The following is a 22,247-nucleotide window of genomic DNA, read 5'->3' as shown; positions in this document are numbered from 1 at the left end:
GTCCTGTCTGATCATCTTGCATCCTTTGCTTTTATGTAATTTTTTTTTTTATTAGTGGTGTTGGCTTTTTTGAAAGACATTATGTCTCTTACTGGAATCCAGCTGCTGCTTTGTCATTAACTTAACTGGTTCAGTTGCACCATCTGGAAGCCTCCATTAAATCTGTCTGTTATGAATATTTCAATATTTTCACACTTTTTGAGAAGTCAGACACCTTCTTTATATGCTTCATTAGGGAAACATATAGTAAAGTAGATGGTGCATAAATCAATGTGAAATTCTGTTTCAGATAAAATACCAGTAGCTGTTCCTGCATTACTAATGCATCAAATCACTAAAGCACCTTGTGTTTTCTTCATATAAATCAATTTACACCTGGATTTTGTAATGTTTATTGTAGAAACATTTACTGCTTTTCCTCTGGACTGTGAATTCTATTTAAATTTGTGGCTGTAGTTTTGGTCTGGAAGTGAGGAAAGTAAATTCTGAGTAGCACTGTGGTTTCCATAAAATACCTTGAGTGGTATTTGAGAATTACCCCTGGCAGAACTGTGTCAGCTCAGCCTCCTGCTGCTCAGAGAGGAGCCCCAGTCTTTGCAGACCTTTACTTAGTGTACAAAATTCAGATTCCAGGTTGAGAAAAAGGAAAGAATAGAAAAGCTGACAAATTCATGAACGATTTGGCCGGAGAAATCTGTGCCTTTGCTTATCTCTGTGTATCATTTCCTTTTCTGTGTCTGGTCATCCTGCAGGGTAAAAACTGGGAGTCTCCAAAGTCTGAAAATACAATAGTGGTGTTTAGATTCTGGGTGAGAAAATGGTTTTGCCAGTTGGTACCTCTGTCACCAAAGCAGTGAGTTATATATTCAGAATGGTTAACATAGCAGAAGAGTCACATACTGCACCCTACCTCACTCCTGGCCCTGAGTGCTGGGACATCTTTAACTGAGTATCTGACTCTTATTTCCCCCACTATTTTTTAAAGGAGTGAGATACTTTTAACTTTTTACTCATGTAGTAGCCACATACTGATAAATGAGATCTCAATTTACAATTCTTAGGACTAGAAGTGTGCACAGATAAGTTTTTCTTTTCCACATCTTTTGCCTTTAGCTACAGAAGTCTGTTTTTTTAAATAGTGTGAGTTGATTTGTCAATTCATCTAGCACTGCTGGAGTCATTAATTAATTTCCAAGGACAGAACTGGTATTGTAGGTAAATCCATTGTTGGAAAGATGCAGCTCCATTTCCAGGTTGTGGACAGAGTTTGGAGATGGGCAGTTTGGGGTTCCTCTACTTGCTGCACTTGTGGGCATTTGGAGGGAGCGTTTCTACAAGCAGTCCACAAGCCTGGGGTTGCAGTCTATGGAGGGTAATCATGTGAATGGATTCCTTGAGAAGGGAATATTGCAATATTAAATTGCAATAGCAGTATTCCAGAGAAGGATAAAAAAATAAGGTCGTTACCTTTGGTGACCCCTAATGACACTAGGGTTGCCATCTCCAGTGTGAACAGATGTTCTGTAGCCTTTTCTATATGTTACGTTGCCCAATGTCTGTTTAATTCAAATAGTAAGAAAAAATAGGATGGCATTGTGTTTTTGTGGGAGAGGAATAATAAATTGCTTAGAAATCAGAAAGGTTGCTTGTAAAGAAAGCATCCGTGCGTCTTGCTGCAGAGCAAATCACCAAGATCAATGGTAGGGCAAACAAGCTCAACATTTCCAGAAGCTGTGCTACACTCTGTGCAGAGCAGCACAAGAGGGTATTTAGAGCATGAATAGCTCTTTATTAGCTGGTATGTGTTTCACTTTGTCATTTTTCAGAATTGCTACAATCCCAGAGTCTGAAAACCTTGGATCTGTGTTTTCGTTGGCAAACTGAAAGGGAAGGAAGCCAAAATATTTGTTACAGCCAAAACAAATCCAATAGCCAAGAAAAACTAGTTTAGCCCTGTGATCCTGGTGCTTTCTCTGAAATGTACTGGGTCATGTGAAGCTTCGTTTGGCCTCCCTTAATGAGTCTGCTCAAGCAGAGCTCTGGCAGACACCGGGATTGCTTTTTTAGGGTTAAGGAAGAGAATCTTTGCCAAAGGGACAGAGAACAGCTCTTAAACTAAGCAAGTCTCCAGGGGGTGGATCAAAGGTAAGAAGTTGCCTTTTTGCAGGATCTAAAACATAACCCAGTGATGAAACAACAGGAGCAGGATTAGTGTGAGCTGGGGAGTGAGCCCCCAACCCACTCCTTTTGGTGGCTGGCTGAGCTGGAGGCTCAGAACCTCATTGGAAGGTGGCACCTCAGAGCCCAGAATTACCTCCCCTCTCTACCCCAAATGTGGTCCCAGGTGGGGATGTTAATTCTCATGGATTTTTTGCATTTATTCAGAAGGTTTTTGTCCACTTCAGTCTCCCTCTAGCTACTAACATACATATTCCTAGCTTTTTTTTTTCTCCTTAGCCCCAGTTTTCTCTAATGAGATGTTGAGTTAATTTCCTTTATATCTCTTATTGGAAAGCAGCAACAGGTCTGTTGGTCCAAAAAAAAAGCCTTTTATAATTATTTTCTTTTAATTTTATTAATCCTCTGTCCCTGTTTTCATTACTTTAAGTGTGCAGCTTTCAATGCAGAATTAACAGCATGGATATACTGATTAGTGCTGGTCACAGGTTTTCTCAGGAAGTGGCTTTGGGTCTGCAAACACACCTTTGTCACAGTAATTTTTTGCAGAAGCATTGCTGTTCCAGCTGTGTTGTAACAGTGACTGGGGCACTGTGCTAAAATTCTCTTTGCAGCCACCTCCTGTGGGTGCAGTGGTTATTGTTGGAGGGATACATTTTACTATTTTATTAATAGTATATTTATATTTATATTAATAGTATATTAATAGTATACATATTTGATGGTTTGGTGGTGATATATTCCCATTCCACATCTCTGTTTCCACAACCTCATAATGTGTTTGCATGCACAATCCTCATAGGGTTATGATTGCTTCTTGTTTATTCAAACCTTTATGCTCCCTGGGGGTTGTTTTACAAGCACTGGAAGCAGTTGAATTTGGAACATGCATGAAGGATGCTAAAAGGGTGAGCAGGCCACTTTGGGCTGGGGACTCAGACTTTGCCCCTGCTTCTGCTCAGATCTCAAACTCACCCAGAAGCGCTGTGCCCTTCATGGACCACAACCATCATTGAAATAGAGTTCTGAAGCAAGCTTACATTTAGGAATTACATCTGTTGGGAGACAAAAAAGAAATGAAATTGAGGTCTGATTTCACTGAATGTTGAAGTGTTAAGTGTAGTTGGTATTTGTAGGATTCTTGCAGCTGTTCCTTGGTTTTGTTGTATTTAAAAGTCAGACAGTGATGCATTTTCTTTAGATCAGGGTTACAGGTGGTATAACAGACCTGTAGGGCTGAGGCTTCACAGGAGGAGGACTCTGCAGTTTGCTGCTAATGAGAATTTGTTGTTGGTAACAGCAAGTGAGAGAAGCCCTTTCCTTCTAAGCTGTCTGCAACAGGAGTGGTTCCTGCTCCAGGTAACTTGTGGCTAGCTGGAAATCAGGGGTGCCTGATCTAGTCTTGGACTAAGTGAGAATCTGGGTAACCTGTGCATTGATCAATGTTCTGTCTCTAGGCTTTTCTGACCTATTTCTTTCCATAGTTATTACCACTGTATTTTTTCTGTACACTTTGGGTTACAGGGCATCAGTGATTTACTGGGCACTGCTCTTTAAATGATATGGTTTTAGTGATAAGTTTTCATTTAAATGCAGTGGATGGGTTAAACTGCATTCCTTTTATGGCTCTAGCACTTCAACATGACTAAGACTTATTAGAAGGTTTATTTTATTTTTCTTCTGTGTTTGAGCAGAGTGTTTATTTGAACTGCTTTCATCTTGCTAAGGCTGACTATTTCTACATTGTGATCTTTTCAACATTGCAGAATAGTAATTAACACCAATAATGAAGGGGTCGGGCAAGCAAACTCTGAAGTTTGACTTTCATGAAAAGGAATAAGGAAACATTAACCTCTGACTTTATAGCAAATAAGGTTGCAGCTGAGTTTGGATTTAAAGTCAGAGGTAACTTGGTGCTGTAAAAATGAAAAGAAAAAGTTATGGCAGGTGTTTAAATGAAGATAGTATTCTTATTCCAAGAACTGTACTTGCAGTTCTTTCCAGGAGACATGAGTATGATATTGCACAAGTATATTCAATATTATGAATTTTGTATATTAAGTATTCTTAAATATTGCATTCACTTCAGGAGTAGTTCTTGTGTCAGCTTCATCAATAAGACAGTGTTTGTCATTTATCTCAAGTGATATTTCAGATCACACGCTCTCATAGAACCTTTTTTGCAGTGTGATTCAGCATAGGAAGACAATGTAGGCCTATGAATTATAACCTTATACATCAGCTTTTTTTTTTCAGAATAATGGTAAAATACCCATGTTAGGTCATGTATAGTGTTAATCAGTGAAATGAACACAATAGTTATGGTGTTTTGTATTTTTGCTTACTTCTACACACTGACCTACTGTTAACAATTACAAGAAAAATACCATTTAATAGCAGTTATCACATTTTGGGCTTTTTTCTGTGAGAAACACCTCAGCAGTGTTTGAACTGCTGCATCAGTGCCAACAGATTGTTGTAATTTGAGTGAAGGGACAGCTTCTAAGGGACAAAATAGGGTCCCAGTCTGGGGCTAGCCAGTAGAGGGGGATGCAGTCATTCACACTGTGTCGATGTGGATCATCTGCAGGGAAAGAATGGGCAGGAGGGAATAATCCAAAGCTGCTGTGGAGTTACCCTTGCTCTGCTGCTGACGCTGCTGAGAACCTCTGGAGAAGCTGCACCCCCTCCTTAATCCTGTTTGGTCACAGGTCATTCCTCTCCTGAACAGAATTGAAGAGGGTGGTGAAAAATGGATCACTTATTCTGTATCTTAGTTCTATGATTTTGATTGAAATGGACTCTGAGAAAGAATTTAGGCATTGAAATCAACATTGGCACGTGCAAAGCCCCCTGAACAGCTGCCTGGTTCTGGTGGGCCTTCAGCTGCTGGCAGCCTGGTGGTGGTGATGCTTGGTGGGTGTGAGCTTCCACCTGTGTTTCTGGGGGTCCAGAGTGGCGTTTGCACACCTGAAAGGATTGAGCTCCTGAGTGTTTTCCAGTCTGACTCCAGCCCAGTCTGTCTGGGCTGACTAGATTTTAAAAGGAGCTTTAAAAGCCATGGTGGAGCAGGGCTTCTCCTTGAGGTGCAGGTGAATTTGTGGTGAAGGTGCCCTTGGTGACAGAGGGAGTGAGTGCTGGAAAGAGAGAGGATCACGCCCTGGAGACTCCCCTCTGCAGCAGGAATGGCTGCAGCCATAGGAGAGACACTTCCTTTCAGTCTAATATTCTTTTAAGTATTGACAGCTTCTCTTTGACTGTGTGTATCTAAGACTGCTCATTCCACAAAACTGTTTTCTTCAAAAGCTCTGTTGGAAGCTGTTGTTCTGGATGGATGTGGAGGAGCAGCAGCCACCCACCCAGCTCCCTTACAGGCTGTGCTGTCCTTCAAATTCCTTGCCTGCAGACTGCTTGAAGATAAGAAGACATAGAAAAAAAGTTAGTCTTGGATAGTTGTGCCCAAAAATTGTTATTTGATGGCTGCTAAAGGACTTCTGTGTCAGGCAGCTTTAATATATATCCAGATAGAAGAGTATTGATTCCACAGAAAGCACTTATTTCTGCAGATTTATTATTTTTTTCTCATGGAAAAAGGTCTGAGCATTAAGTAGTTAATGAGATTAACTTGTTTTGCTTCTAGATTGAATAAGCAGCACCATTTATGCTATTAGTGATTTACACGTGGGAGGTTTCTCTAAATAAACTATGAAACTAATATATACTTACTAAGTTTTGCATATTCTCATTTTTCCTGTCTTACCTGTTGGTAGAACAGGTATCTCCTCCTTTCCAGCATTAGTATTTTTGAGTCTGCAAGCAATTTGTTCAGCTCTTACTCATGTTTGGGTTAAGCATCTGCAAAACAATTCATAGTTCATTCATTAGTTTGTTAATTATAAATAGTTACTGATTATGGGTAAAAGTCTATTAATTTATAAATTATAGGCAACCTTAAATATAAATTCAATTTTATTAATTGAGCAATAGGTTTGCCTTTCTGTGAATATGAAGTGTAATATTTGGTCTAATATTAGGGATTTAGGCATTGTGTTGGAGAGTCCCTACCTGCAACCTCAGGACCTAATCCTGTTCTTATTGAGATTCATAGGGATCAGTGATGGAATTTAAACCAACCACAGGTTTGTAGACAGTGTCTGTGTCCAACCCTTTGGCTAGAGAGATCAAGTACTTACCAAGTACTGATTCAAGTCAGTCAAGAATAGTGATTGGAAAGACTTTGGGGGATATAAACATGGGAAAAGCCCACATGGTCTAATGCCAGTGTTGTGATGAAAAATGCAGATCAAATTGATACTAAACTGAGAAATTTGCAGTTGTCATCATCCAGCTGTTAGGGTAGCATTTCCTCTTAAATCAGATTTAGGACATATTCATAGTTGGAATAACAGGATGGTTTTGATCCCATTCAGCATATTTCAGAAACAGCACAGGGGAACTCACTTCTGTGGGTTTTTAGCACTGGCAAAGTCAGAGTTGTTCTTTGATACTCAATGCTTGTTAAGCCTCTTGATCTCGTTTAACTGACTTTAATGACGAGACACATGAAGCCTAGTGAAAATGGAGATTTAAAGGAAAGCATTAAGGAGAACAGTGTTACTGCTACATCAATAAGAGAACATTTCCTCATGTCAAAGCCAATGTTGATATGTGAAATAATTCCCTTGAGCTTTTTCTTTCTTCAAGGTTAAAGCTTTTGAGTTGCTGGGTTCTGCCCAGGAGACACCTGGGGAGCTTTTTCCACACCAGCCTGTAATCCAAAGCACCCAGAGGAAGGCAGGAGCACCTGAGCTGCCACAGTCAGGTCCCATTCCAGTCACATTGCTGTTCTTCTTGTGGGATTGGGATTATGGAGCTACAGGATCCCAGAGCAGGTCAGGGTAGGATTGCCTGGTCTGTTGTGTGTTGCTGATTTACCTGCTGCTCCTTCCCTTCCTCATCTTTAAATAATGTTTTTCCCTTGACTATCTATTTTCAAACTTGGAAAATTCATACTCATGCATGAAGGAGTGAAATTAATATATATGAAGTGGTAGAGTTGTCAGACCATAAGAGTAAGTGTGCTGCTGGCTGGCTGCATCTGTCAGTAGGGAGTGCAGACAGGAGTCAAGTGATTCAGAACACTGGATTTTGCTGATCCTTGGCATGACCCATTCCTGTTTCCTCAGTGTGCCTTTCAGGAAAGGGGAATAAATCACTTCAGCATCAGAAATACCTTAAAAATATTACACTTGGAAGGGCTTGTTACTGCACTCAAAATTTGAGAGGCACAGAAAGGGTGTATTTGGCTAAAGAAAAGAGAAGTTTAAAGGTCCAGGTTGTCCAAAGCAAATTACTTTATGCGTGTAATGCAGGGCAGAGAGCCACTTTCTAATACAAAAAAGTGTCACCTAGAAAGTGAGCTAGAAGACCTAATTGTATGTTAGAAATGCATAATGCTGCTCTTGTTTAACCTGAGTCTTTTCATATTGACAGAAATTTGGTTGGGTTTGTTTTTTTTTTTTTTTTTTTTCTCCTTGCTGATGGAATAACAAAGCTATAGTGATGAGTATTTGTACATTAATTCCTGGAAAGATCAGAAACTCCTTTTAACCAGCCTCATCATTGTTTCACTGTCCATTTATTAAATGTTATATTGAGCTTCATTAAAGGCAGTCATTCCTCTCTGGCTGTTGGTACCATTCATAAAGCATCTGTGAGATTAAATTATTTGTACAATTTACCTGTCTCTATCAAAGAGTCTGGATACTATGCTTTCCGCTAGATAATATATTTAAACTTTTTATTATTTTTGGGGCAGGTAAAAGAATACTTCTAAGTCCTGTTTGTTTTTCACTGAATGTGCTTGCAGAATTCTTACCAGTCATGAAGCTAGCAAGGCTTTTAGTGTAAATTTTGTAATGATTTTTAATATGAAAAGTCAGATAAATCACACTTAGGCCTAGTACAATTGTTTGAACTGCAATATGTCATTGTAGAGGAGAAGCCAATATTCTTGGGTTCCACATTGTGTGGATGTAATAGGACAATAAATTCCAATAACTCTGAGTACTGTTACAGTTATATACAGGATAATATTTCCTTTGTCTTGTTTCCCCCTGAGTAAAACACTGGAAGATTTTCTTTAGGAAAATGTGCCTTCATTATATTCTTCTTTCCCATAAAGCAAAAATCTGCAGCAATAATCATGTATTTATAAGGGCAAGATAATTTCTTAAAGCCAAGACAGTTGAAGTTTGAAGGGATGGTGAGAAAAGAAATGAAAGCAATGGCTGGAGGTTTGTGGCACCAGTAGCTTTGAATCTCCTCTGAACTAACCAATGGATAATTATAAGGGTTTTTTCATTTATTTAGAAGTGTATTTATTTTAAATGTGTTCTTCTCCACAGACTTTAGAGGCTAGAGCCTTTCATTCTTCCTTCACCTTGCTGTTGCATGCAGGACTCCAGGCATCATTGGTTTTGGCATCTTTTCCGAATTAAACATTCTTGGGTATAGGATATTTTGTGAAATGAAACAAAGATATAAAGCTTTCAAACTGTGATTACACAAGCCTGTTTCAAAATACAGAAGTCTATCCTGTGTTGTTCTGGCATGTAAGAAACTTGCCTTATTGGTATGGGGGTAAAAGTCATTGTTTATGTCTGTGCTTTTTCACATGGACTTGTTTAGAAAAATGTAATGATCTAGTTGTCAGAAGTGCTAAAGCCATCAATCTTTCATTGGTTCATGTGAGATTTATCAGTGCTTGAAACCAGTTTTCAATTTGAGCTACTGCAGTGTTATTCTAATCTTTTAGCTTGCTGGGCTTCTGTGTAGAAGATGAAATATGCTGGTGAAAAGGCATTGATTTCAGCATGGCTAACTCTTAAGAGTACTACATTTATTTCCACATATTCTGAGTGATAGGTATGAAAAACAATCTATTTCAGCTGTAATAGATCTGTTTTATCAAAGAACCAATATGCCAGGAATCTGACAGCAAAGCCAGAAGCTGCGTTTTCCAGCACACGTGCAAAGAGTATTCATACAGAAACTTGTTTCGTGTGCAGACAAGTAGCTGCAATAAACCAATTAGTGCATGTACATTAGATGTTTTTGCAGTATATTCTTTGCATGTTTGTGTAACACTATGGTCTGAAGTTCCATTTTTCTCTCCTTCCCCTTTGTTTTAGTAGCTTAAGAAAAAAGCATATTCTTCCATTATAAAATATTTATAAACTGTCAAACACAAGTTAGAATGCCAAACCTAAGGCAAGTTCTACTTGCTTCCTGCAGCTGCTCCTCATGCTTTTTACAGTCTTTGTTTGTGAGTTGGGAGAATCCCCACAGATTTGCTGAATGGGGAATACTCCTGTGTCTGACTTGATGAGCTTGGCAACCTCTTTGTTAGACTCTACAGAGATTCCTGGCTTGCTGCTGGGAAGGCTCTGTACAGATCTATACACTGAACTGCAATGCTAATCAGCAGATTGGGCAAGGCTTCCCAACTGCTCACCATCCCATTTTTATAAATGTAGGAATCTGATTTGGACTGGGTAAAGCACATGTGCACAGTGAGGTCTCACCAGCAGAAACACTGCTGCCTGCAGCTTGGAGCATCTCTTCTTTCCTGCTGTGGGTGAGGGAGAAAGCTGTGTGCTGTCTTAAGCCACAGGAAGGTGTCCTGAGTATCTGGATATTACTCTGTGGTCTGCTGTCGATTTGCTAAGAGTGGCTAAGGGACTGGGGAGATACAGTGCTGTCAGCTCCTGTCTCTGTGGGGTATGGTGCTTATCCAGCAGTGTGCTGGAAATGGGCTGTTGGAGCTGTTTCAGTCTCAGGTGTGTGGAAATCTTCACAGTGTGTTCACTCAGCTGTCAGTGCTGCTCACGTACACCTACATGAGCTGATAAGTGATGGTAGTAACACAGGGCTCGCTCCGTGCCATTGCCCAACATGTTCAATTGAACATTAATTTTTCATTTTGTCTAAACCAGAAGGTAAGAAATGTGCTATCTTAGCAATTTCTGAAGTGTCATATGTACACCTGGCACTTATTAATGCCTAAGAAAGTAATAGTAAATAGTAATTTTTAAATGCAAGCGTCTCTAGGTCACAGTGGTAGCCAGAGTAGAATGTAGGAACCAAAAGAAAGCTGCAAAAAAATTTTCATCCATGGTGATTTCTGTAAGTTGTGGAATACTTCAGGTATATTGTTCATTGACAAAATCTAGGGATTAAGTCAATGTGATTTTTGCTCTTAACTTTTACAAATTTTGAAATTTTGATTGCGCCTATGCAGAAAAATTCAAAGTGCTACAAACCATGTATATTTTGGGCAAGAAGGGATCATTAATGACAGGACTCACAAATATTAAATTACTTCCATATAGGTATCCTTGATGAAAGCTACGTTTTCTTTAAGTATCGTTTATCACATTTATGTTGAAATTCAAGTCTCGGTGATGAAAGAACATGCGAGGTGTAGTGGAGAATACAGCGGAGGACACCGCCTGTGTAACCGAGAATGACGTTTTGCTTGCTTCTAATTCCGTGTAACATCCTTAACTTAAAAACGGGGGGACTGCTGTGATACGTGAATGTTTTTATTGCCATACTGAGCACGGCGTTTCGTTGTCAGGTACCTGACGGACGGCGGGCTGGGGCTGTACACGCGGCGCCTGAACCGGCTGCCCGAAGGCATGGCCACGGTGCGGGAGACGCTGCAGCGCGGCACGGCCCTGCGCCTTGGCGACGCCGACAGGTAGGGGCTGAGCACCCTTGGCCATCCGGGCTGTCAGCTTCTCCAGAGTGTTGGGGAAGATTGTTCTAAAAGGAATTTTCACATGTATGTGTGCCTGGCGGAAAGCTCTCTGAATGTAGAACCTGAGAACGGAATAGAGACGGAAGCAAGTCTTTATAGAACAGCAATAGATGTCTAAATTGACAATTGCTGAGCCAGTCGTTACTGGACAGCTAAGAAAGCAAAGGTGTCTTGGTTTGAAAAGACAGGAGTCTGTGAAGGAAGGCAAGAGCTTCCTTCCAAATTGCCACAATTTCAAAATTAAAAGGCTTTCAGGCAAAGATATGGGAATGGGAATAACAGTTTTTTACAAGAAAAAAAGAAACTAAATAGAAAAAAAATAATTAGTACAAACAAAACTACTGAACCTGACACCCTGTGGAGTCAGGGTATTGGTAATAGTCCAGTTAAATGGTGGCTGCTCCTCCTGGAGGGGCAGATGAAATGCTGCTGGAGTGGGGATCAGTAGAAGGGTGGAGTTTTCTCTGAAGGTCTGGAGATGGAGTAGTTGGGCCTGGTCTTCTTCTGGGGATCCAGCAGAGAAGAAGCTGCTCCTCTGGGAATCCAGTGAAGGGGCTGCTCTGGTGTCCCAAAAATGCTGATTTTATGCAGGTAAGGATGCTTGGCTCCTCCCTCTGGGTGGAACTTCTCCCAGTGGGATGATGGAACTTTACCAGTCATGCAGTGAGTCATTCCATGGTCCATTAACAGAAGATATTTCCCCAGAGGGAGACATTGTTCTTGGAAGAGATAAGAAAACTGCCCAACCTCCAACAGATAGCAAATAGAATACATGCTTATCTTATAAGCCAGTCCAGAAGGTTAAGTCGATTTGGAAGGAGGTTTTATGACTAGAGCAAAGAATATGTTGACCACAAAGAAAAAAGATGTTTTTATCAAGCAGAAATAGGTCTTAGAAAAAGCAGAAAGATACCACAAGCAAACAGATGTGCCAATGTGGCAATTAGAAAAAAAGTCTAAGAATCTTCCACTGCAAGAAAACTGAAAAACAACTTTAAGCTTAAGAATGTCATTAAGTGCAGTACAAATGGTAAAAATAATGGCTTTCAAAAATAGCTGAAGAGTAGTGTTTTGCTGCTATTTTGCATTTTATAAAAACCAATTAAAGTTATCTATGTGTCTCAGCTCAGGTAATAGACAGTATTTCATATTTGTAACATACTAACTCATGTGATTGGATAGTATTGACCATAATATGGTAATGATAGTGGTTTTGATAGCCTATAGGTGATAGTAAAGGTGTTGTATATGATGCTGATTGGTTGTTATGTACCGAGATGCTCAGCAAAGAAAAATATATAATGCATTGTAACCAGAACTAAAGGGTCTTCAGGCTTGCCTATAGCTGGAGCAGACAGCTGGAGCGTGGCTCTGTCATACACAACCCTGGACTGCTGTATACAATAAACAGCATTTTGAAGAGCCACCTGGAGTCTCACATCTCTTGTCTCAGGCTCTTACACCAGAGTATTTTAGGTTTTGTGTTCATGGAGGTGTTGGGAGAAATGCTGGTTTTGTGTCTCCTGAGTGTTTTGCTGGAATCTCCCCTGCATTTTTGTGGATGGGAGGCAGCACAAGAAAGTGTTGCACTCCTGTTTTAGTGGCGTTTGAAGCAGAAAGGACCAAGTTCTCTCCTCATGTCCATTGATTCTCCTCCAATTCCAGTGATTCAATGTAAACAGTCAAGGCCAAATGTCAAGAATTAGAGAACTGGAAAGCCATAATTTATGGGAGTGCAGGCACAAAAGAACCCAGTGAAATATTCTGTTAATGTTGATATAAATGGGTTAAATACTGTTGCTTTTAACGAGGTCAGCCCATGGCTGCTTCTTTCCCTTTCAAAGTCTGATCAGTGTTACTGATGATGCAGTAAGGACCCGTATCCATTTTCTTCCGTGAGGGGCCTCTTAAGTATAAAAAATTAATTTTGAGGTGCACATTCAAACCAATTCAATTTCTGAATTAAAGGTTTTTTCTCTTTTTGCTATGTATAAGTCATTTTCATGACATGACTGAGCTTAATATTACTTTATTCATTGTGATGCATATATGACTGAGGAAACACAAGTGATGGAAAATCTAGCTTTGTTTTCTAAGCAAACTAAATCTAAATCTGCCAGGATTTAGAACTAAATCTGCTTTGGTGTCCTTGTGATATTAGCAAAGAGCAGGATATCAAATGTAAACCAAAGAACTAAAACCTCCCAGAGAATCCCAGCTCAGTTTGAATTACAGGTCAGCATGTGCTTGCCAGTTGTAAAATATGCCTGGATTTTTCCAGGAGCTCATATCTCTTTCTGAAATTTGCAGCTTGAAACCCAACCAGCATTCATGGCTGGTGCTGTGGGTGAGGGTGTTGTGATGCAGCAGGAGATGAATCAAGTGTCATCCTCTTCTGCTGCTGTGGCTTCTGAACAAATATTGCCACAGTAGCAAAAGTATCTGTTTAAAATTCAGCATCTGTCTAAGATAAAGTATATTGTTGTTTAAGTAACTGCTTTTCTGGAGAGCCAGTGATACATTCCTGTCATTGGTTCCTTCCCCCATCCAATATTTTCTGTGCTTGCAATGCTTCTTGTTTGCTGAACTCCTTTCCTGAAGGCACCACACATCAGGCACCAATTAGGAACATTTGACAAGAGGGATTATTTGTGTGTTTAATGCATTACACCTAGAATGGGGTTGTGACCTCCTGAAATGCAATCTTTAGCTTGTCATTTGTTTCAGCTTCTAAAATCATCCTTTCAGTTCACTTGGAGGGGGACAGACTTTACACACGATAAAGACTCCATGTGGCAGAAAAATTATCCTTGAGCTGGTGATACTATGATGTGTTGCTTTGATTTAGGCTTTTTTATTTAGAATATAATACCTTATGCAGGAGATGAGAGAAGGGCAATGATTTAAAAATAGCTCCTCTTTGCTTGCTGGGTGCAGACTAAACAAGACCTTAATCTTAGTTTGAGGTGTCTTCTGGGGTGAAAATGGGCATAAGGAAAAGGAGTTGAATAAAACTGTGCAGTATCAAATAGTTTTCTTCATTCTGTGAGGCAGTGAGTAGGGGTGCTGAGTTGCTCTACTGGTACATGCACAAAACATATTAAGATTCTATTTAACTTGTTCAAAGCAGATGTTAATTGAATGCATGGGAGAACAAGTGTGAAAGACTGTGAACCTGTGAGCATGAGGTTAATCATTAAAAAGTTATCAGAGGAATTTTTGCAATATGCTAGCTACTTTAGTTCCTTATGCTATTAATTGTAGTTTAGTTGTGAAGCTTTTACTCATTGACTCTGGTAAGGTAAAGCACAGACCTTACGTTTTTCCCTCCAGCAGGGAAATCCAAACCAGGGCATTGAATTTAATGCTTGATTGCAAGGTTAATGGAAGCAGTGCACAACACAGCTGAGCTTACTTTTTTACTTCAAAATAATTTCAGTTTGCCTAGAACAAAGTCATTTTAAATGAAAAAAGGCATTTAAATACCTTTTAATTTAGTTTGTGATAGTTTTTTTCTTTCTTAGCTTAGTTTAGGATTATTTTTTTTCAAGGTTGGAAATAAATATCCTATTGTTTTGTCCATTCTGTGCATATGGACACAGTGTGTGCCATCTGGTTATTTAAGTTGATTTCACATAGTCAGATACAGCTGCTCCATCTGAGACTAAATCTGGCCCTCGCCTTTATATATATAACTTGAATTGGTAATATGTGTAGGTAAATTAGATCTGAATTAATCTTTCTGTAGTTGCTTACCTGTGTAAGCTGTTGTTTAGAAGAGATAATTCAGACCTGATTTATCACAAACTTGTGGCTGGGACAAGAGGCTCTGAATGTGAGCTTGTCAAGTGTAGCTTTAATGCTATTAGGGCAGTGTGACCTGTATGACCTTTTAAAAATCATCAGTGATGAAGTGCTTAAAAACCTACTGCTGAGCACAAGTAACTTTGACTGTTTCCCTTTTACAGTTCTATTTGAGGTTACATAAATTATGTGGCTTTGCCTAAAGGTATAGGAAAGTCTTCCCAGCTCCTGATTGTGATGACTTATTGAAGAGTGGGTTGTGTTGTCTTGGTGCTTCCAGCAGCTACAGTGTTGATGGACTGTAGGGAGAACAGAGTAAACAGAATAAAAATAGTGCTGGGCTTGCTCTCCAGGAGTGTATCTGTATCCTGACCACATCTGATGGCTACAGCCTGGTTAAAAACCAGTCCACCTTCAGATTAACTCTCAGGCAGATTTGTGACTGAAGCTGCTTCCTGGCAGTGTTTTAGAAGTATTTCTCAGCATTTTAGAAGTGTTTCCTGCTTTTGGAAAGATCTTTGAATAATCCCAGGGGAGACTGTGGACCCTGGACAGGAGATGGACAGGAAAGAAGAATTGGAAGAGAAGCAGAAACAGAGCAGACAGCCAGAGGACATTCCATGCAGAGCACACATACTTTGCTGTTAATAAGGATGTCATTAAGTGCAGTACAAATGGTAAAAATGATAGCTTTCAAAAATAGCTGAAGAGTAGTATTTTGCTGCTATTTTGCATTTTATAAAAACCAGTTAAAGTTATTTATGTGTCTCAGCTCAGGTAGTAGCCAGTATTTCACACTTGTGGAGTAAACTCCTTTGTCTGCAGTATGATTAAATTCACTAACTGCAATTTAATTTCTTGAATCCTGCTACAGTGATGAGATTACTGAAAGATGGGCTAGTTCTTGGTGGTTGAGGGAGATTGTTGGATTGCCTTCCTAACCAAGGGGATTTGGTTCACACTTCAGAAGGGCTGAAAAGCAAGCTGAAGCAAGTCAGCAAGTTGGGGAAATACTGGCCTGTTTTGAAAAGTGGGGAGAGAATCAGTGGAGGAGGATTCCACTGAAAGCAGAATTACAGTCATTGTGCTAAGGGATATTGCTTAAGAAGCTGCATCAAATTTACTGTAGACAATGGGAAATAATAAAAGAAAAATAAAATTTTTGTTAAGATATCCTTTATGTGGTTTTATGGTAGGTTAAGACAGCTCAAAGTCCTGAATGTGGTCTCAATTTTTCCTCTTAATTGAGGCAGTGAAGCTGAGGTTAAATGAAGGTGTAGCAGAACTACTCCATCAATCCCCATCCCATCATTGCTGGAGTTCTACTGCTCTAGCAGTGGTAGCACAATACATAAGACAAGGGTCAAACCAGAGAAAATGGTTCTGGAATAGATATCTATAGACACATAGACTGGATAATCTTAATCTTAAATTGTTAGAAAATGACTGGGTTGTATCTTAAGCTTCAGGTGGAGCCCATTGCTATAATATAATGTAGAAATAGATGTTGCTGCTTTGTAATGGCAGTGGACTTCCCATCACCTCCTTCCCCTACAGTGCTCTCTCAGGAGTGTTGATGTGTTTGTGGGGTTTTCCTGTAAAGGAGCTGCAGGGAGGAGATTGCTCTGGTGTTCTGTGTGAATGAGTTTGCAGAGGGAGGATGCCAGGAGAAGGAATAACTGCATCCACTGAAGTCATCTACAGAGCTCAGGAGGTCTCAGCTGAGGAAGTTGCTGCCACCACACTATTTCCATTCTGCCTGGAAGATTCCATGCCATCTGTTCACAGCTCCTTCACTTCCAGAACATCCTAGCAGTTGCACTTGCATTAAGTTGCTACAATTAAGATAACTTAAAAGCTCCACTTTTCCCATTTCTTTTCCTTACTGTGGAACAGTGAAACTTATACTCCTGTAAAAGAATCCTATGTACTAAATAAGCATAATTTTCTAAAAAATTACTTAAACTCTCCAAGATTTTTTAGGATAATGTAGATAAAAAGTGGTTTTGAGTGTTCACTGCTCTCTGTGTCTGCTGTGAGTCACTGCAGTTTGTGTATCTATGCCCATCTAGAGTTGCTTAACAGCAAAGTCACAGGACTGGTGAAATGATTCATGCCTAGCAGATCATCTGCCCTGTTTGACCATCTGTTTAGATTTTATCACTAAATTAGAAAAAAATGCTATTGCTTCTAAATATGCAAATTGTACCTTGGTACCTGTAGATATCTATCTCTCTGTCTTTGAAAGATCCCACATTTATCTTGAAAACTGACTCTCAGAAGCAGGGGAAATTCACATTGCAAAGATTCTTTGAAGTTTATGGCCCTGGGATCTGCTGCTTAGAATCACAATACCGTATACTTTTATTTTCCAAGGAATCTTTTCACAAGCTGCAATCCAAAGTGGTTTTAGATTTCATAAAGTAATTGCAAAGCTAAGCAACAAACAGTAGCTCAAAATAAGGTATAGTAACTGTACCAGGGGGCTGAAATGAGCATTACCAAAAGGAAGAAAAGGACACTCTACATACAAACATGGCAAGGTTAGTCAAGGGAAGTAGTGTCTTTGACAGATCTGTATCAGTGGTCTAAAAGATGACAAACTTCTTGTAAAGTTTTCTTCAGGTCTATAAGCAAAAATTTTCATTACATAACACAAGCTTTGTGTGAATTTGTTCAGTAGACACAGTAACAATGTTTTTCCTTTTTCTTGCACGTTTTTTGGGGGGACTGTACATGTGATACACTGGAGGAAGTATTCTGGGCAGTTCTTCTGTAGATTTGGTAGTGTTAATTCTGTTCAGAGAGGCATAATGGAATGGAGATAGGTTTGAAAGTTTTGTTTGTTTCCTAGGCTTGGTCTAATTTTACTCATTGCATGATGGCAGCTAAGACTGTGATTCCAACAACCAGCTTAGTGAGGCTGGAAACTTTTGGAAGGATAGAGTTTTGAGGAGGGGATGACTTAAGGAAGTAGATAATTTTTCAGCAGAAAATCCTATCCAGGCTCCAAAATACCATGTCATGTGGTAAAAGCAATAGCAGATGGATGATTGACCTGTGGAGGCTAGCTGTTGAAGGAGTTTTCTGCCTTTTAGTTAATTGATTTTTTGTAAAATTAGAATTGGTTTTCCTTGGGGACAATTCCTCTTCTGTGTATTCATGGCCACAAAAAAAAGCAGATTTTACTGCAGTAAGGACCTGTGTGCATTCAAGAAGCCAAGAATTATCCTATTCTTCTCTTACTCAGGTATTCAGGTGTTTTGTAATACCTGTTTTAGTAGCTCCACAGGCTGATAAGGCACTGAGAGCAGTTCTTTGCCTTTTTAAATAATTCTTCATATGAGAAAGTGCCACTTCTCAGTATTTTACCACTCAGTACTAAAACCAGTCAAACAAAACATGCTACGACTGCAAGCTCTTCCCTCCAAAGTCATTTATTGGGTAATCTTCAAGTGCTTGGTTATTACTCTAGTTCTAATCCTCTTCAGAATTGCCTGTTTTGATTAGATGTAAACATATGTAAGAGATAGTCTGGACCTAGGCTTTAGGAGCTGCATTTCTTGTTGAAACTTTTCCCCTGGTGTCATGCCCCTCTTGCTTTTCTATCTGTGATTCTCATTCTGCATGCCTTTATATTTTAGGAAATATTTACATCTCTCCTGTAGCATCCAAATAAAATGTTTAGGCCAGCAGCTGCTGTTCACTAAAGCTAAAGGAAGGTGGGAAGTGCCTTCAAGGGAGCAGCTCAAGGTGACTTTCTTTTTGAAAACCCCTGCAAACAGTTTGTGCTTCCCTGGAAGGCTGCACTGGGCATGTGGACAGGTGAAGGGACCTTGCCTTTTTCAGAGTTGTTGGTGCTGATTCTGTGAAAACAGGGAAAACTGCCCAATTTAAGCAGCTGAATAATTTACATCTAGGGATGGCAAAACCACAATCCTACACCACTGGAGCTAGATTTTCCTGAAGAGATGCTTCTTTTCATACACCTGCACTCAAAGTATATAAAGTTGATCTCGGTGCTGATTTAGAGGCTCTTCTGAAACCCTCTATTTCTGCTTCCCTGCCAGAGATTCGCACTGACTTTTCTGTTGTATGAAGTGGCTTTCAAAACACTTTAGACATGTGGGAAATTAAGCTTATATTCCAAGGGTAAACAAGATTGGAGATACAAAGAGCATTTTGAAGTGGATCAGGGTCTTTGTGCTTTGCATGACAAACAAAAGAATGTGAAATGCCTGCTGCCACAGAGCAGACTTTGTTGTTTGGTTTTCCATGTCCAATGGCAAGAGAGTCAACACAGTCTCATGACTGTCCTACACCAGTAACCTCCAAGTTTGAGGTTTGGAGATTGACTAGATAAAACTAAAACTAATAGCAGACAGCTGTCAGGCTCCCAAAGCAGAATCCCAGTTTGAGGCTGTTTGAAGAGCATGGGAGCTCATTGTGGCTGTAAAGCAAATTTCTAGACTGATCATTTTTCCCCCAAATATTGTGTTTATTACTAAATGTCTCATTACTGGCAAACCTAAAGGTTCGCCTTTTGATCTTTGTCTTCGTTGTCTATAATTGTAAATTTCAATGCTTTCTTTTTAGCAGATGAATGTTTCCTGTAATGGTATTGTTTAGAAAATTATATAGGAATTCTGAGCCCAAATGTAAGATGCATGTCTTTTCCTGTATGCATGCTCTTCTGAGCTTTGCTGGAGTTTTCTTTCTTTCTTTCCTTGTTGCATTCTTTCCTTTTCTTTTTGTCTTGGTTTGAAAATACAGGTGTCTGCTAAGGAAGGCAGGAGCCTTTTTCTCTTGAAATGGAAAATTTAAACTTTCTCCCTCCAAATTATTATAATTTTGAAATTAAGGGGCTCTCAGGCAAAGGTATGGGAGTCAGAATAGTACTTCTTTATTAGGATTAAAAAAAAAAAAAGAATAAAAATAAAAATGCAGTAATACAACAGTGACAGAGTCAGGACCTGACACCCTGTGGGTCAGGGTGGTGGCAGCAGTCCCATTAAATGGTGGCTGCAGTGCTCCTGCAGTGCCAGCTGTGCTTCTGCTGGAGCAGGGATCCTGGACAAGGGTGGAGTTTTCTTCTGAAGTTCCAGTGGTGGTGTAGATGGGCCTGGTCTTCCTCTGGGAATCCAGTGTAGAAAAAAGCTGCTCCTCTGTGAATCCAGTGGGAACAGGTTGCCTCTGGTGTTCCAAATCTCAGATCCTATCCAGGTAGGAATGCTTGGCTCCTCCCCCTGGGCAGAGCATCTCCCAGTGGGATGATGGAATTTTCTCAGCCATGCAGGGACACTCAGGGCCATGAACAGAAGATATTTTCTGGAGGGAGGGTTGGTTGTGGAAGAGATAAAGAAAACTGCCGCAAATGTTTTTAAGAGGTGGCCCAATTAACAGAAGGTAACTGCCCCACGTCTAACAGATGGCAATAGAAAACACACCCCCAGCCACATCTTGTGCCACAACGTAAGATTGATCCTTTCCTTTCCTTCTTTTCCCTTTTCCCTTTTCCCTTTTCCCTTTTTCCTTTTTTTCCCTTTTCCCTTTCCTCTTCCTTTCTTCTTCCTTTCCTCTTCCTTTCCTTTCCTCTTCCTCCCTCTGTCGTTTATTTCCATTTTTGTCCCCTCCAGTGAAGGGATTTCAGACACTGCAGGTGGGGTGAAGGGTTTCCATCTCTGAGGTCCCTCCAAGGAATTAATTATATTCTGGAATCCATATATATCCAGAATATCTGTATGCTTTGAGCCATTGCATATACATGGGAATGAAACTCCTAAATTGAACAGTTATCTTAAATGTCTGAAGCTGGATGGTACTACTACCCTGGTATATCCAATAAATATCCACATCTGCAGCATAGCAGAAGAAGCTCTAAGGTGTGGTATCCACAACTTTAGGCTCATATTTGAAATTCTCTGTATTTTGCAGTTATCTCCTTCAGCTGTCCTGAATGGCAGGTCCTATATTTTTAGTAGGTAATGAAGTAAGCAGGGGGTACTTTTGGGCTTACTGATACCAAAGAAAGTTAAAGCATCCCTGACCTGGTGCTTGTGGAAGCAGAAAAAGTCATCAGGTAAAAATGAAGGTTCCTTCCCAGTTTCCATGGCACTTCACAAAGAGGTGCACTCTTTTCCCCTTCTGCCACAGGCCTTATCTGTCACCTATAACTGGGTTTTCAAAGAGCAGGGAATGTCTCATTTTCCATGTGTGTCCACAGACAGAAGGGCAGAGAATGGAGTGTATGGTCCATGTGGAATGAATGTCTGTGCCCAGTGGAAAGAAATTTCCCCTCTGTGGAGCAGCTGTGCTGCATTTTACCAGTTGGAGAGTGGAGGGATAGGGATAAAAGAGTATAACTCTTTTATCTATATGTATTTATATATTTATAACTATATATATTAATCTGTTGCCCCAGGACTTTTGGAGCTGCTGTTTATGTCAGATCATTCTTTGGTGTCATGATAATTTCCCTGGCGTCCAACTAGATATTCCATATTGAGGGTCCATACACTTCTTATCTGTAGATCCTATCCTGTTCCTCTCAATTCCTCAGCTTCCTCACAACATAGGGATTTTTCAGCAGTATGATAAGGTAACTTTGTGACCTTTCTATGGCAGCTAATAAGATTCACAGTGATGTTGAGACTCCACAGAACAAGCAGTCGCTTTGCTCCTGATCTTTCTGCGTTGAGCTCCAACATCCTGAGGCTTGAACTGCTCAGTGTTACACAGCTCCATGGGCCTTAAAAACACTCTGCCATTGTATAAACAGGAATTAAAGCTTCCACATGATGTTCTTATGTTGCTTAAGTATATGCAGTTAAAGATACATTTGGCCAGGATAAATAATTGCAAGCTCCACAGTGGAAACACTTGGAGTGACAATGTGCTGCTAACAGCAGTATTATGAGAAGGTGTGTAATTTGTTTTATTAGTCAAAGGTTTTTTTTTTTTTAATATTGTCACTGTAAATAAAACATCTAATTTTATTAAAACTGATTGCTGCAATTTGAAGGTAATTAATTGGACGTAAGGGGCATTGGAATGTGTGAAACCTGTGTGCACAGGGAGCCTCAGTAACCACCCCTTTGCTAGAGGTTTGTTTATGTGTGTCCAGGTATAGATGGTCAATAAGTAGCCAGGGGATAAATACTAAACATTGGAAGTCTGATTAGTGCCTGAGCAAAGTCCAAGGGCTGAGGTCAGCTCTTTTTAACAATATGTTATTTTTCTGTTGTTCCTTAACTTACAAAGGCTCAGCTCAGCAGAAACTGTGGAGCTACCATGTGCTTTCATCAGCCCCAAGTAATGTTTTAATCTTTTTAATCTAATTCTAACTTTAAAGCTTATCTTTTCTGATTATGTTGTTAAAGTTAATTTCAGATATAGCAACTAATTCGTTCGTTTTGGTTTGAGGAAAATGAGCAAACCACCT

At 39.8% G+C, this 22,247-nt stretch overlaps 1 protein-coding gene across 2 annotated transcripts in view; it reads left to right on the top strand.

Annotated features, from left to right (window-relative positions):
• Positions 1-22,247, top strand: part of NAV2 (neuron navigator 2) — a 209,356-nt gene that overhangs the window by 113,814 nt on the left and 73,295 nt on the right. For both annotated transcript variants that reach the window (XM_077784374.1, XM_077784373.1), the window contains one exon: positions 10,820-10,942. In XM_077784374.1, the coding sequence (XP_077640500.1) occupies positions 10,820-10,942 (123 nt within the window). The remainder of the gene's footprint in view (positions 1-10,819; positions 10,943-22,247) is intronic.

This window comes from Lonchura striata, chromosome 6 (genome assembly GCF_046129695.1).
Source record: "Lonchura striata isolate bLonStr1 chromosome 6, bLonStr1.mat, whole genome shotgun sequence".
NCBI lineage: Eukaryota > Metazoa > Chordata > Aves > Passeriformes > Estrildidae > Lonchura > Lonchura striata.
Note: the sequence above shows the minus strand (reverse complement) of the source record. Positions and strands in the feature narration are given on the sequence as shown.